This window comes from Ptychodera flava, chromosome 2 (genome assembly GCF_041260155.1).
Source record: "Ptychodera flava strain L36383 chromosome 2, AS_Pfla_20210202, whole genome shotgun sequence".
NCBI classification, from domain to species: domain Eukaryota; kingdom Metazoa; phylum Hemichordata; class Enteropneusta; family Ptychoderidae; genus Ptychodera; species Ptychodera flava.
The window spans coordinates 28,342,595-28,357,178 of record NC_091929.1 but is presented as its reverse complement, the minus strand read 5'-3'; the positions used below and the strand labels follow the sequence as shown (position 1 = coordinate 28,357,178).

The 14,584-nt window shown below is 36.7% G+C and overlaps 1 protein-coding gene across 3 annotated transcripts; it reads left to right on the top strand.

The window, feature by feature from the left end:
• The first annotated feature begins 7 nt into the window (after window positions 1-7).
• LOC139118544 (uncharacterized) lies at window positions 8-14,475 on the top strand. Of its 3 annotated transcripts, none has more exons than XM_070681912.1 (4): window positions 8-167; window positions 1,043-1,113; window positions 12,754-13,518; window positions 14,171-14,343. In XM_070681912.1, the coding sequence occupies exon 3, from the start codon at window positions 12,791-12,793 to the stop codon at window positions 13,367-13,369; it is 579 nt and encodes a 192-aa protein (XP_070538013.1). In that variant the 5' UTR covers window positions 8-167; window positions 1,043-1,113; window positions 12,754-12,790; the 3' UTR covers window positions 13,370-13,518; window positions 14,171-14,343. The 3 variants fall into 3 exon arrangements, with proteins under 3 accessions (XP_070538013.1, XP_070537999.1, XP_070538006.1); XM_070681898.1 differs by lacking the exon at window positions 8-167 and adding an exon at window positions 676-832 and having other exon boundaries at window positions 14,171-14,475; XM_070681905.1 differs by lacking the exons at window positions 8-167; window positions 1,043-1,113 and adding an exon at window positions 9,847-10,008.
• The last annotated feature ends 109 nt before the right edge of the window (window positions 14,476-14,584 follow it).

Sequence of the window (14,584 nt, the reverse complement as noted above, 5' to 3'; positions counted from 1 at the left end):
GGTTCGCCAAGCACGAAAACGAATGCTTCTGCTGTAATATTTTATGAGGAGAGGTCTAACAGAACTACTTCACGCAGCCCACGATTAGTCATATATGAGATCATCGTTTTCTTGATAATTATGGAGACATCTTGGAGCTGCTTTTGAAGAAAAAAGTAATATGGCAGGTAGGATTTCAGAAAACCCGTCGACTGACTTAACTTGTTGTGCCGCTGATCTGAAGTGGCGATAAAAATGTTTGTTGGAATTTTACAGCACCAACATTTTCGGCGGTAAAATGTGCCAGAACAGTTTATCCTTGAGATTCAGAATTTTTAGTGAATCGGTCAGATCCTTCATGGAGAACTCGGCAGTAAATAGGGTTTTACGGTATGATGCAAGCCAAGAAGTTTGGCACGGACCGGCGTGACGAAACTGTGAAAATCGAAAGTCCCTGTGACGGGACCATATACCCAACAAGACTCATTACCCAACGGGGCTTCGCTCCTGTGGTATTTATGTTACGGTCGGTCGGTCTCCAAAAATAGTGGCACACGCCTACACCTCATTGCAAAGTTTATATTGGTTGAAAGTTATCAGTTTCTTTAACGTCACTTGCCAACAAACTGAACCCTTTTGCCTAACTACGGGGAAATACCCAATTCGCGGAAACGTAATGCGAACCAACTTCCGCTTTTTCGAATAAAAGACACGGCGCCGCTTAGCGTTGCCTCATACATAGTTTAGTGTCGATACCAACCAGGAGGTCGGTCATATACGTCGTACGTATCAACGAAATCCGAAATTTGGAGCAAGGAACCTATTTAGCATGCCAGCGAGTGCCGACATCGAGGTAAACGGTTGATCGAAAATTTTAGTTAATTTTTAGTTCAAAAGTTTTTGTCGAGTTGTGTGCAGAGAAGTTCATATCTCTCGTAGGTGACTTTTGAGTCATAGAGAGAGATAGTACCGGATAACTTCCTATGCCCTTGAGAGCCAGGACAGTTTGGTCTTCACACCGTGCGTTCATAACACCCTTACCTATTTTCCTGTCCTCTTCCAGGTTGAATACCAATCACAAGATTGCAGAGAGAGCCGAGACAGAGATTTTCGTGAAGAACCTACTGCCACTGGGTAAGTTTTCTTTCACCTTTTTTCAAACGGTAGCGACTTTGCCTACCACTGGTGACCTTCACTTCAGTTGTTGTGTGAGTAACGCTTTACACTGAAGATGACATGACTCTCCAGTGAAGAGTGGGACACTCAGATGTAAGTCAGTATCGTTATGTCACATCAACCTTTCCTTCATTGTCCTTTGAAAAAGTTCAGTTATCACAAACATCTGGTTAGATATTTTAATTTCTCACTTTCATAGTTCTATAGTAAGAGAACTGGTAAGCCTCGATGTTCCTCTTTTTATGGAGGTTTGTTTGTCGGGAGGGGGGAAGTATGTGGGCGATAGCGATGCTATGTTCATTTCTAATCTTCTGTTCAGACTGGTATGTGAGATAGTTTAGTCGTTAGTGAAAAACTGCTTTGTTACTGTGTAGGGAACTGTGAACTTGTCACCTTGCTTTGAAAAGCGTATTGTTGCTCGCGCAGCTGTCAGAAGTGATAGGGCTTCATGAAGCGAAGTCTGAAGGATATTGTTGACATGCTTTTGGAATGACACCAGTTTGCCATGTCAGACATCATTTCCTTTTCTTCCAGTAAAATCATGGTGCTTTCTCATGATTTATTTCAACATTAGATTCCTTTCTTTCAATAGCCTGTTGTAAGCCAACAGACAATGTCTACTTTTACAGTACATGTGTGTGGGTTGTGATTTTAATATAGTTAGATTGAAGCAAATGTTTTTAAATATGAAATCTGGCATTGTATGCTAAAATAGTATTTTTAAATGAATCAGCTAGGTGGATATTATTTCAGTCACATGAGTTGGTTATTATTTTGAAAGAGTCTGCTTAGCTAACTAAATATTTTTTAATCAAGATTCATGTTATGGTTATTAAATTTCCTGTGATTTATTTGAAAGTTTCATGAGCACAAATACTAAAGATGTTTGACATTTATTATTATTATTATAGGGAAGTGGACAAGCCATAATTATGAGTGGTTGTGTTTTAGTATGTGAACAATATTTTCTTCCATTTTTATTCATCAGCTCTGATTTAACTATAATTAATGAGAGAGTAGGCTTAACCCTGTGAGCGCCAAAGTCAATTTTTGCCGCCTTTACAAATTATGCCCTTGTCAATTTTTGTCAGGTTTTTTCCCAAATTTTGATAAAAAGCTGTAGCCAATGAAATCTGATGTCCATGTGGTCCAAAATTATCAAAGGTTTTCAGAAAAATTCATCAAAATCGGTGAAATGCATTCAAATTTTGGTCGGAAAAATTACGGCACTTTATCACAACGAGTCGGCCCAAACCTGTTGTTATGATGGTTCGTGCAGACCGACATGTGAAGGCAAATGGGGTATTTCTATTGTGTTCACACTAGTACCTTTTTTTTTATTTTGAAAATGAAAATTTTCAATATTTTGAATGTGTGCATATGTTCATACATGTATGACTATGTGCAGTGTAAATGTCTAAAGCTTAAAGGATGAAAATGAAAAAAATATAATGTGTATGTAATGATAAATAGGAAAGCATATCAGTTGCCAAAATACCTACCCATTTTTCATGACTGGTCAAAAGAACAAGGGTTGGAATCTATTTAGGAGGTTTCTTTTATTATCTTGACATGTAGTTGTCGTTCCAGTTGATTCAAGAGCGTTGTGTCGGTGAATTCTAGCACACACATGATACACACAGGGGTCATCGATGTTGACCTTTGTAAGTGAGCTCACCCTTTGAACATCTTAACTCTTGTCAAATTGAAATACCAGCACACTGCGCTTTCCTGCAGAAAGATTGCAGTGGAGGATACGGACTAACAGGCTTTGTAAATTTGATTATCCCCTGAGTCAGAGTCCATTCCAGTTTTTCTAATTACATCTTGTGTTCTATCAGATACAGTAACAGGACACAGATATACGGTAGGACTGTTTAACCCTTTGAGTGCTGTAATTGTTCCCGCCAAAATTTTAGTGCGACATTTTTACCATTTTTATGAATTTATCTGTAATTATTTGATAATTTTGGACCAAATGGACATCACATTTCATTGGGTACAGTTTGTTATCAAAATTTTATCAAAATTTTGACAAAAATTTGAAAAAAATTGACTGGAGTATATTTTCTTAAGGTGACAAAAATTGGCACTCAAAGGGTTAAGATCCTATCATAGAGTAGTTCAAGTCCTTGTTTTCAAAGAATGTCCAGCATTTGCAAGATAGATAATATTAAATTTGTTTTTGGCGTTATCGCAATAGCTTTCCACTCCAGGCATACATGTACTGTATATACGGTACTGGTTTTGTATGTGGCTCCTTGTTTTAACTGATTGCTAATTTGACCCATATCCATGCTTTTATATTGCCAATAAGGGACTTCCCAGTTTTAATTCCAGTCTCTTCCTTTTTATTTTCCTTGAAATTAAAAACAGGAAATCTCTCCCAAAGTTTCAGTAGTTGATCCTGTGAAGTGTAGCAAGGCTCATCAGCGTGATCTGAAATTACAAATAAAAATGAATCTGAGATCAATAAAATTTTAACAACATATTGGTGTCAATTTCCCCTTTCTAAATCTGTATATCTCATAGTATACTTTTCCTGTATATCCACAAGATTTGGTGGTACCAGTTTAATTTGGCATATACCATGCTGTCTCAGGCGAGGATTAGCTGTAATGCTTGGAGTCAGTAGCGTATGGTCATTTCAAAAAAATGGTTGTATCAGACCTTATGGTACCCACCACATCCACAATGCAAGAAAGGCGATTTTACTGCAAGTTGACCACAACTCCAATCAATGGTGTTTATTCAGCTCTGAAAATAAAATTTAAGAAAATTATGTAAATTTATCTGTACCCATGCGGATCAAATACAATGGTGATTACTAAATTATGGCTTTTGTCCACCTTCTTATTAATGATAATTGATATATTGTTTAATTAATAGGTTGTGTGTTTGTGTGTTAAAGAAGTGAGATTTGCACCTTGAAGTCACTTCTTGGTGTTGATACATGCAATGCGGGCATGACCTAAGATGACCTCTGCGACGCTTGCCATACACATGCTGCATATTGTATAAGCAAGGATAAATAATCTATAGCCTTTCTTCACATCACTATAGTATAGTATAGACATGTTGTAGATGCTTTTTTGGCAGAGATCAACATGCAGATAGCTATTGGTCAATTTTCGGTGTCAGTACCCACTGACATTACCCAAGTTTATACACATACTGACTGTTGTGACCTCATACAGTGTATACCGGTACTGTGCATGTATTTCGAGTTTATATCTTGAGAGACCTTTCTTTTGCTCCATCAAATTACGCATTGGTTAATCTCTCTTGCTTGAGGCAATGCAACTTATAAGAGTGAAGTTTTCAATATTGCTAACCGTGTGTATGGAAAGGTACATTGAAACAGCAGTCATTGATGCCGACATGTGCATAAAGTATGTACAAAGGGCGACCATAGGCAGTCTAAGGGAAAACATAATCTTTTATAGAGTATCTATACAGTCAATTAAGTCAGGTCGTTGCCCTGCTTGGTGCTTCCTTCAGAATGCTCAGAAAACAACTACATAATGAATCTGTTTCTTGGCAAAATTTACCAACGATATCTTTTGCCAAGTTTAATTAATCACACTGACATAAAATAGGATGTGTACAAATCAAAATATTATAAAGGTCGTGTTGAGGTCAGGGGACTGACGTAGTTAGATTTTTATCAGTTTCCGAAGTACGGTTGTGATGATGATTTATAATGGAACTATTGTCTGTGATAGATATCATAGTGTGACAGTTAGATGTAGGTTTGTCAGTATGCATAATCAGTGATAGGAGATACAGATATTATATTTTTTACAAATTTACCTTATATTGGCAGAAGGTCAGATCTGCACTATTATAATTGTAGAGGTCAGTGTGACGTCACGCAGTGAGATTTTAATCAGCTTCCGAGGTCCTGTTTTGATGATGATCTATAATGGAACTATTGTCTGAGATAGATATCACAGTGTGACAGTTAGATATAGGTTTGTCAGTATGCATAACCAGTGATTAGGAGATATAAATATTATATTTTTTGACACATTTAATTGATCATATAAGTCGAAATGTAGACTTCATTGAGACGTCACACAGTAAGATTTTTATCAGCGTCCGAAGTACTGTTTTGATGATGATTTATAATAGAACTATTGTCTGTGATAGATATCATAGTGTGACAGTTAGATGTAGGTTTGACAATATGCATAATCAGTGATTAGGAGATATGAATATTATATTTTTTGACACATTTAATTGATCATATTGGCAGAAGGTTGGATCTGCACAAGTCGTATTGTGGACGTCATTGAGACTCAGATGTCAGGCTGTGAAATTTTTATCAGCTTCCGAAGTAATGTTTTGATGATGATTTATAATGGAACTATTGTCTGCGATGGGTATCACAGAGTGACAGCCAGGAGTTTGTTTGTCAGTGTGCATGTGACAAGGAGATACACATACATTGACACGCGATCTGCCGTCTAGTTCTGGGAATTTTGTTTCCATGTCATCTTCTTAGAAGTGTAAAGAAGAATGCGGATCATGTAATATCATTTTTATGCTCATCGGGTGTCCTGTTTACATAGATTTTTTACATTTTTTTACATTGAAATAAAATTTTTAATTAACAAATGCTGCTAGCTTTATTAACGAGTGATGCATGTATTCAAAAAATTTTATTTTGAGTAGGTTCACAAATATGTAATGTTTTCATGTACCGTCAATGAATTAATACTTTTATAGGTTTTTCCTCTGTCAAATATACATATTTGCAACAATATTTCATCATAAAAGTTTGATTGAGAGTACATCCTATATGATTAAACATTGAAATTATTGGCAATGATTTTCCTAACCCTGTTTATGTAACTAGAACAGAAAATCTAAACTAAACAATGTCGAGATAAATATAGCAAAATGGTGCCACCATCAAAAGAATAAAGACCTTGTTTAAATCCACACAAATACTTGTTTTCCAATGTCATGACCTTGCCAATCCATTCTGTTGTTTTTGTTGTCAATTATACATTTCTACCTCCCACTGTGCAGTTGCGCAGACACATACAAAAACTCTCATTGACTGGGCGGCATTTACATATTCCCCTGGAACGCATTCAAAGCAATGACATCATAATACCTCATTTCAAGGGTAGAACGTGATCAGTGACATTCTCTAGTGGCGGGCTTCCACGGAACAGTTGCTTGGGTTGAGTGGAGGACAACTCTTTCACATTTCTCGGCAGAGTCTGTGCAATCAGCGTCCCAGAAAATGGCAAGCTTCCTCAACCAGCATGAGTGAAATTAACATGTATCCCTATAAGCTGCCAAAGCATCAGTTTACACTATGCGTATATTTCTATTTCTGAAATTGATGCACTCGTAAGTTGTCATTAACCCTTTTCCTGCCAGACAGTAATAACTGTATTACTTCCCCATCAGCCAAGTCAGTAAAAAGCGGTATTGAGCCAAAACATGACGTATTTTCACCCGCTTGGCTTGGTATGTTATAGCATCTTTTGTCCAAAAAAAATTAAGTTTACAGTATTATGTTTTCAACAGCCTTCAAATGTACAGTATTATGTTAAAATACATCATATGGAATACGTTGTGTTTCATTAATTTTAATCATCTTGTCCTGGTGGTGAAATATGGACTTGGCAGGAAAAGGGTTAAATGCAGGCATCAAATTATTTAAAGTGCACATTTCAGTGGTAAACGAATCAAGCATTTTTCACTATTTCGCAAAAAATGTACAAAATGCAAACCCTTTCTGCGTACTAACAGGAAACATTTAACAGCATTGTCTGGGATGGGAAACCCGTCAAAGTATAAAATTTGATACTGTCAAAGTATAAAATTTGATACTGTCGTAATCCTTCCGGTAGACCGGAACGGATACACAGTAGTCTTAATGCTATCATCAAACTCATGTAAAAATAATCTTATTCACTGCATGACTTAACAGTTGTTACATTTAGCTTGTTTAGTCCTTTTAAGTATTTTAATTGCATTTAATTGTATTTGCTGAAGTAGATAAGAGACCATAGCTGTCATGTTGACAAAACTATTTCTTTCAGGGGGGTTCCAGTTTGTGGATGTATTTACAACACAAATGATAATGAAGGACATGTAGTTTGTGTGGGTTTGGTGTTAATATTAGACAATTCCAAGTCGTGATAAATTGGATATAATATACGTGTAGCACGAACGTTACCAGAAGAAAAAGTAAGGGTCGGTTGAACATATCATACCAGTAGTTGTGAATAAGTGAAATGTTCAGCAAGCACAAATATGTGACTTTTATAGTGGCATTGTGCCATTGTTGAAGCGATGATATACCCCCTTCCAACCCAAATTGGTGACACACATGAACCTTGCACAACATGATGTACAAGGCAAATCTGAGTACCACACTATGGAGTGCAAAGTTTGACAATGAATTTTCAGATGTAGAAAACGTCTGGGGCTTCATTGCTGGATCATCTGATACATTATCAGTAATAATCTAGGGGGTGGGGGTATCGCAAAATTCACTTGTGTTGATAAAGCTATACTGGTAATATAGAATCGTGCTACAAGTAAGTGCATGCATGACCGGTTCAGAGTCCCTTACAAAATAGGTTGAAGGATGGACCAGGGGCAAGACATGTGTAAACATGCTACCAGCTGAGCTTGTAACACAAAAATTGACAATAGTGTGAAAAGGAAAATTTACAAACTGAAACAGGCAGAAAGACTTACCAGACAACTGGACACACAACAGACTAAGTAGTAAACAATAGGCCTGTTGCTTGATGAAATTGGTATACTTCAGTAAAACAAAGCATCAAAAAATATTATACACATAAATAGGTATAATTCGAAAGCTAGAGGATGTTGTCTAAATTAATAATGATAATAATAATAAGTTTGCTGATTTTACAGAAAACATAAAAAAAGTAAACCGTACTTCGTTTCAGTACTGTGTACAAAGTAAGAATCACAAATAGATAGATATACAGGTATCTGTCTCCAAGTTCAAAGTTTTGTTTCTCTGTTATAAGTACTGGAAATAACAATGGAATATATGATCTGCGTTAACAAGTACATGTACAACGTTGGTGGTGCTACACCCCTGATGCAGTACATCGGTTTGTTTCTCATAAAAATCGGGAAGTTTTAAATATTTTTTTCGTCATCAGAGCTGGCAGATAGAGATACGTCAAAATTCATCCACTGACGCAGACAGCTAGACAGTCTTACTGACTTTCACGCAACCAGCACAATACTGTCATTAAAGATTTATTTCGTATTGACCTGTACCGCCCACATTTTGTGACGCGGCATCCTTGCATTGTGATTTTTTTTAACACATTTGAAAGTGTGGCAACAAAGAAGGACAAGAATTATGAAGTCAGTTATTCGTAGAAAATGTCCTACAGGTGAATCCTGTCAACCAGACAGAACAGACACCAGCCACGCTTCCTGTTTTTATTACCAGGTCTATTCAACCTGATTTAAAATCCTGTTTAGGAGTGGTTTGTGCATTTGTCCCTAAACACTCACAAAGTCGTCTTTTATCACATTGTTTCTCCACCAGGTCGTTACCCTGTCCCTAACAATAACAGACGCTGATCCCCAATTCAATTTAAAAAGACTTATAATTTCAGAGTGGCCGAGTTTCCTTCCTGCTTATCCATTATTTGAATTTAAAGAAGGGGAAACTCGTTTTTCAGTTTTTCTCACGTGAAGTACTTGCACCAGTAGGTTTAGGGTGTAGTTGTTTTTTGAAGGGTGACCCCGCATCTATTTTTGACAAAATGACACAACCGCTAGGATTGCTCGCAAGCTGCTAAACAAATGAACATCTGGTCATTTGCATATCAATTGGAAAAATTAGTTGCTTTTGTACTGATACCAGACTTTGTTTTTGAATTAAAATTAGTAATTGCTTTGGAATTTGGCATGTGGTAGTTGTAACAGGATTGTTGGTACGGTATGTGTCATGTATTGTCTATTACTATTTGCACTTTTCGATGTGCTCACATCTCTATATACGCTGTTGTTCACACTCACCGACAAAGAGAAGGTGGAGAAGTGCACGGACAAAAACATGTTGAGTAATTCCTGAGTTGCTGCTTTTGTGTATGATTCACTTGAGGTGATAGTGGTTTGTTAGCTGTAAAGTGAAACAGAAAATCTAGAAAAATCTAGTTTTCTGAAATTGTATTTCAGTTGACCTGATTAATACACACTTAAATTGACCAAATATGGAGGTGTGTAATTTTAATAATGAAAATATTATTAATAATCATACAGTGTTTTTCAAAGACCCATTCATAAAAATTTACTAATAGAAAATTTGTCATGGTCGCATGTCAATCACTACGTTCAAAATGGAATGGCCCGTTCTCCATATATGGTGTTTGCCCACTCACACCTGAGCAATTCAGCGAACAGCATGGTGAATTTCCTGGATATATGAATAATTCATTGATATAACCTCCCTTGAACCAAAATCGCTCATTTTGATTGGACGTTCTTTCAGATATTAATGAAACAGCGGTTTCATCTTTTGAAATTGTGATAAAAATTGCAGCTGTTTTCAGTGGCCTACGTGTGTGATCTCACTCTAAAAATTACAAAAAAGACAGGGTCAGTCACTCAAACGGTATGCATAATAAATCACTTTGCCAAGTCACCGTTTATAAGAGTGTGACGAGCTGTCTCTCACATTTAGACGCAAATCGAACAACGGAACTGGTTCGTGTTTACCTCAGTACATACGCAGTTATATTTGATGTCCGCGTAATTATTGTGATGTTGTGATCAAGTCAATATGAGATTGTTACAAAGAACCAACAGTAAAGCTGGAGCTTTTTCAAGGTCAGCAGTTTTTTCTGATCAATTTCCTATGATTATCCTAATTGTTTTATATTCTGTTCTCTGTACTTTTATACCCGGTCACATGCGCTGACTGTAGAACATAATACTATATTTAATATCTTTGAAATTTTAACTGAAAGTCTTGTGATTGATGTTTTGCATTTCAGTACTGTATTATTACAAAAAACCAAATAATTTTTATTTTTAATTCATTCTCAAATAATGACTTTTAATTCACTACGGAGTAGCAGTGACAAGTACGTATGATTCATCGCTATACGAATTGTTCAATTGAACTTTTCCGTGTTGTCTGAGATCGGTCATACCGCTCGTTTGTTCAACTTCTTACACTGGCTATTGTGCAACCATCTTGAATTCAAATGAAATCACCTATCTGTCCAGAAAACAAATTGATCATTTAAAGTGGTTCATCAGAAAGGAAAATAGACAATCATTTTGCAGTATTGCTTTTCTTCACAGTGATCAATCTATTATTTTGTGTCATTTTTTGTTTCAAGCTTGAACAGAATACGATTAATTATAAATAGTGTAGATTTTCAAAAAATGAGACCAGAATCGGCTTTTTTTGGACAAGAATTTCAATTTTTTTTTTGGCTAAATTTTTTGATTCATGATTACAGATGGAAAATTTATAAAAATGACAAACAACGTCCACAAGGTTGGTATTTGAATGGAAGTACTGTACATGTAGCAGTGCGCTTGAATTGAATGGCCGTTATACCTTTTCATTGCAGTCAGTAGACGGTGAAATCTCATATAAAGACAATACAGTTACATGTATATGGATGAGTCACAGCACAGCCAGAGTGAAATAAAAAAAAAAATTTAAAGTAATCGATTTTCAAATAAATTGCACATAAATAATGTATCCAGTCGCGTGTTGCTGAAGGGAGGCATTCTGTAATAATACAGGCAAGATCTTAAACCCTTTCACCACCAATGGTTTGGCCCAAATCCATTGTTAGCAATGGTGAATGCGGACCTGTCTACATGGAATAGGGGTGAACAGGTTGATATTGATGAATCATTTCTGTGACTGTTATATTATAATCTCATTGGAACATTATGTACTTCACACTGTGGCAATTCAAATCCATTCTTCATGTCTGTATCAAATACAGATTTAGAGAGGCACTTGGGCTACAATTTTTTCTGACCACAGATTCAAAAGTTTAAAGTATCAAAGAATTCAATTTTTCATTAGTCCATTCAAGAAACATCCAAATATTTATTTGCAGAACATTTTATCTAATAGGGAGTAAAATGTACACCAATCTTCGTTTAAAAGAAATATTGATAGTTAGCAGTGGCTGACTACCGGTACTTAGGATAAGTTAAGATGAATTATGACACGGATATTTTTATGAGTTTGTATAAATTACAATGTTTACAACAAAGCTTCAGAGGAAGACTATGTGCCGCTCGACAATTTAATATCTAATCATGGTTTCAAAAATTCATTATCTTTTTATGGAATATTTAGATATGATGCAAAGTTAAATTTTTAATTTGTTGTAAATTTTTTGAACACTGTGGGTATGTGCATTTTGATACATACTTTAAAAGCAAAATTCAATTTTTCTTATCTATAATTCATCATGTATCATTATACATTCTGGAATTGACATATTAGTGTCTGAATTGAAAGTGAAAAAAACAGAACCTGTAGAGAAACATGATCTATTCAATAGAAGAAATAATTCAAATGAAGTTAATTATTGAAAGGTCGTCATAAATATATGAGAATATTAGTATCTCATGAGAAACTGTCTTAATTTGGAAAATAGACTTTAAGACGAATAGAAAAATTAAAAAAGCATTTCTCTCATGTTACACTGACAGGTATGTCTGTGGAAATGACTTTGTAAAATATTGATTTTCAGGGTTTTATTTATGCGTGAAATACTACTTAAAACTAGTGTCTACGGTACATACATGTAGAAATGTGTTGTTTACAATTGTAAAAAATTCAATATCAGTGTAAACTTTTTGCAAAAATACCTATGAGTTACTGTTATTGGGTGAGGAAAGATGTGAATTTTAATTATTTTATGATCTACTGGTACATGTACCTGTAGTTTTGGTACATGTGAATTTAAAAGTCATCGACCTCCACTGTCCTTACAAATTACTCAAATCCTTGTTTCTCTCCCGGTCAGTGACCTTGCCTTTCGTTGCAGGGCCATCAAAACAAGCAACGTACATTTTGATTGTGAATAATTTGCCGAACTGAATGTACATTAGGTACTGATAAAAGCCAGTCTGAACGGGAATTCAACTATTTCAAGGACGGTTGTCTGCAGCGTTTTGTGTTTGCCTTAGAAAGAAATGTCATCACCCTCGAATATCTGGGACAGTGGTACGCGATTGTACTTTCAGTGTTGACGTAGACAACATTATGTCGCATGCCTTGCTGTACAGATGTCGTTAGGACCCCCTCTGGCTAGACACTGAGCAAACGTGTACTTTCAGCCGAGAAAATAGTCTTTTGCAAGATCTGTGATGCATGCTTTAGCATGGATAGCTTAAAAATGTGCTTTTGTGTAAAATTGGAACTTCTTTGTGAAAAAAGGAATTTAGATTTGAATGTAGAAAGCGGGAGAGAAAGAGAGACAGACAGAGAAACTGAATCTTGATTAGTATTGTATGCAAATTATTTTTAAATTCTTTGTCATTACATGGGATGACTCATTACCTATATTGATTGTTCTGTTTTCTTCCCAGGGAGAACCTGCAAGAGGTCATTCACCCCAGAACCGTCATGGCAACCACACCCGTACTTTCATCGGACGTTGTGGAGGACAGTGGTTGCTTCGAGGAGAAACCATGGGAGCTGAGGAGAGAGTGCACTGTGCCGAAGGTCAAGGAGGAAGCCGAGAAGGTCCTGGACGTGTTCTTGAAGCGGAGCCTGAGCATGAACGATGCCTCCCCGCGGCGCAAATACATGATCAAAGTTCGCAAGGAGGTGGGCCGGGGTAAAACCATCTCCAAGTACTCAGACATTGCCGAGGAGACTGACTTGACAAACATTGGCCGCAGCAGCTTCAGAAAAGCGGTGGAACATTCAGTCATAGACAATATCGAAGATGATGTGGATGATGATGAAGATTCTGAACCCAAATCAAGCTCAGCTCCAGGGAGTTTACACTACCGCGTGCAATTAAAACCCACTGAAGAGACTCTTAGAAAACTTGATCAAATCCAAGCCAAGTTAGAAAACCAATCACCTGGAACGCCTTCCAGGAAAAGAAGCACTCTTTCTCGTCTTTCGCCAAATCCATACAGAACTTTCTCAAGTCACCCACAAAGTCAAGAAACTCAGCGACTTCAAAGAAGCTGACAAGAAGGAGAAGGAAAAAGAGCACAAGAAGCTGGGAATCAGAGCGAGTTTCAGGAAGAAGTTCGCCAAGAAAGAGAAAAGGAAAGCGTCAAAGGAGAGAGAAGGTGGTTCACAGGACAGTATTCTTACTCCCAGTAGTGCTGCATCAGGTAGGCAAGAATGATTTTCTCAAAACTTTTGAATTTTGAGTTTTAAACTCTTTGACTGATAGTCAGTCAACTAAACACCCAGAGAAATATTGTACACAAAACAGTAGCTGGATACACTTTTATTCATTATTCTATTTACAAGCCAAATACTTTCAACAACAAATCTGAAAGTTTACTGTGACGAAAGTATATATCACATGTAAATATTATGTAAATGTATGTAAATTTTGCAATTTATTGTAAACTCTTTGTAAAAGAGTTTTCCGTACATTGTGGAAACGCTCTCTTGCGTATTTATGTTCTAATCAGTTTGAGCGCATGCACAAGTCCTGTACTAATTTTATCTTCCCAAAATTTTGTAGAAAACTTATAAATCAAATCTATTCATCTAGTTTTTAAAACACAAGGTAGTTGCTGAGATTTGAAATACCATGTGGTAGTGTAGTTACCCTGGTTTGAAATGCAAGTTAATATGATTTTTCATTGGGAACATTTTTGTTGCTCTGACACTAATACAAGTTGCAAAAACATTCAAAAATGCCTACATTCAGTAATTACTACAGGAAACAGGAAATAGTGTTTAATCACCTGTAGATATGCATAATAGAGACGTCAGCCAGCCTCATGTTGTCATGGTTTGTTCTCTCACCAGATGCCATCACGCCGTCTTCCCTTTCATCGAACGATATCCTAGAGTCCGATAGTGCCACCTCAAAGAAGACCAAAAAGTACAAAAAGCACCGGGGATATGATGACGCCATGACCCCAGACAGTGCCGCAGTGACCCCTGACGCGTACCCAAACGGTGGCATCGGTCAAATTTACACCAGTGCTGCAGACCAGGATGTGATGGTCAGAAGGTCGGAGGAACATGAAAACGTTCATTTAGTGTCACGTGATGGACGATATACATACCGCTGTCAGGTATACCGGTCGCAAACGGACAATAAACGAGAGTCAAAGAAAGTGAAAAAATGAAAGATTATCCTGAAGAATTTCCACTAATTTACAATGGTGGAAGTGACGATACCGATGGCCCAGGTGCCAGCCGATTGAGTGACTTTGA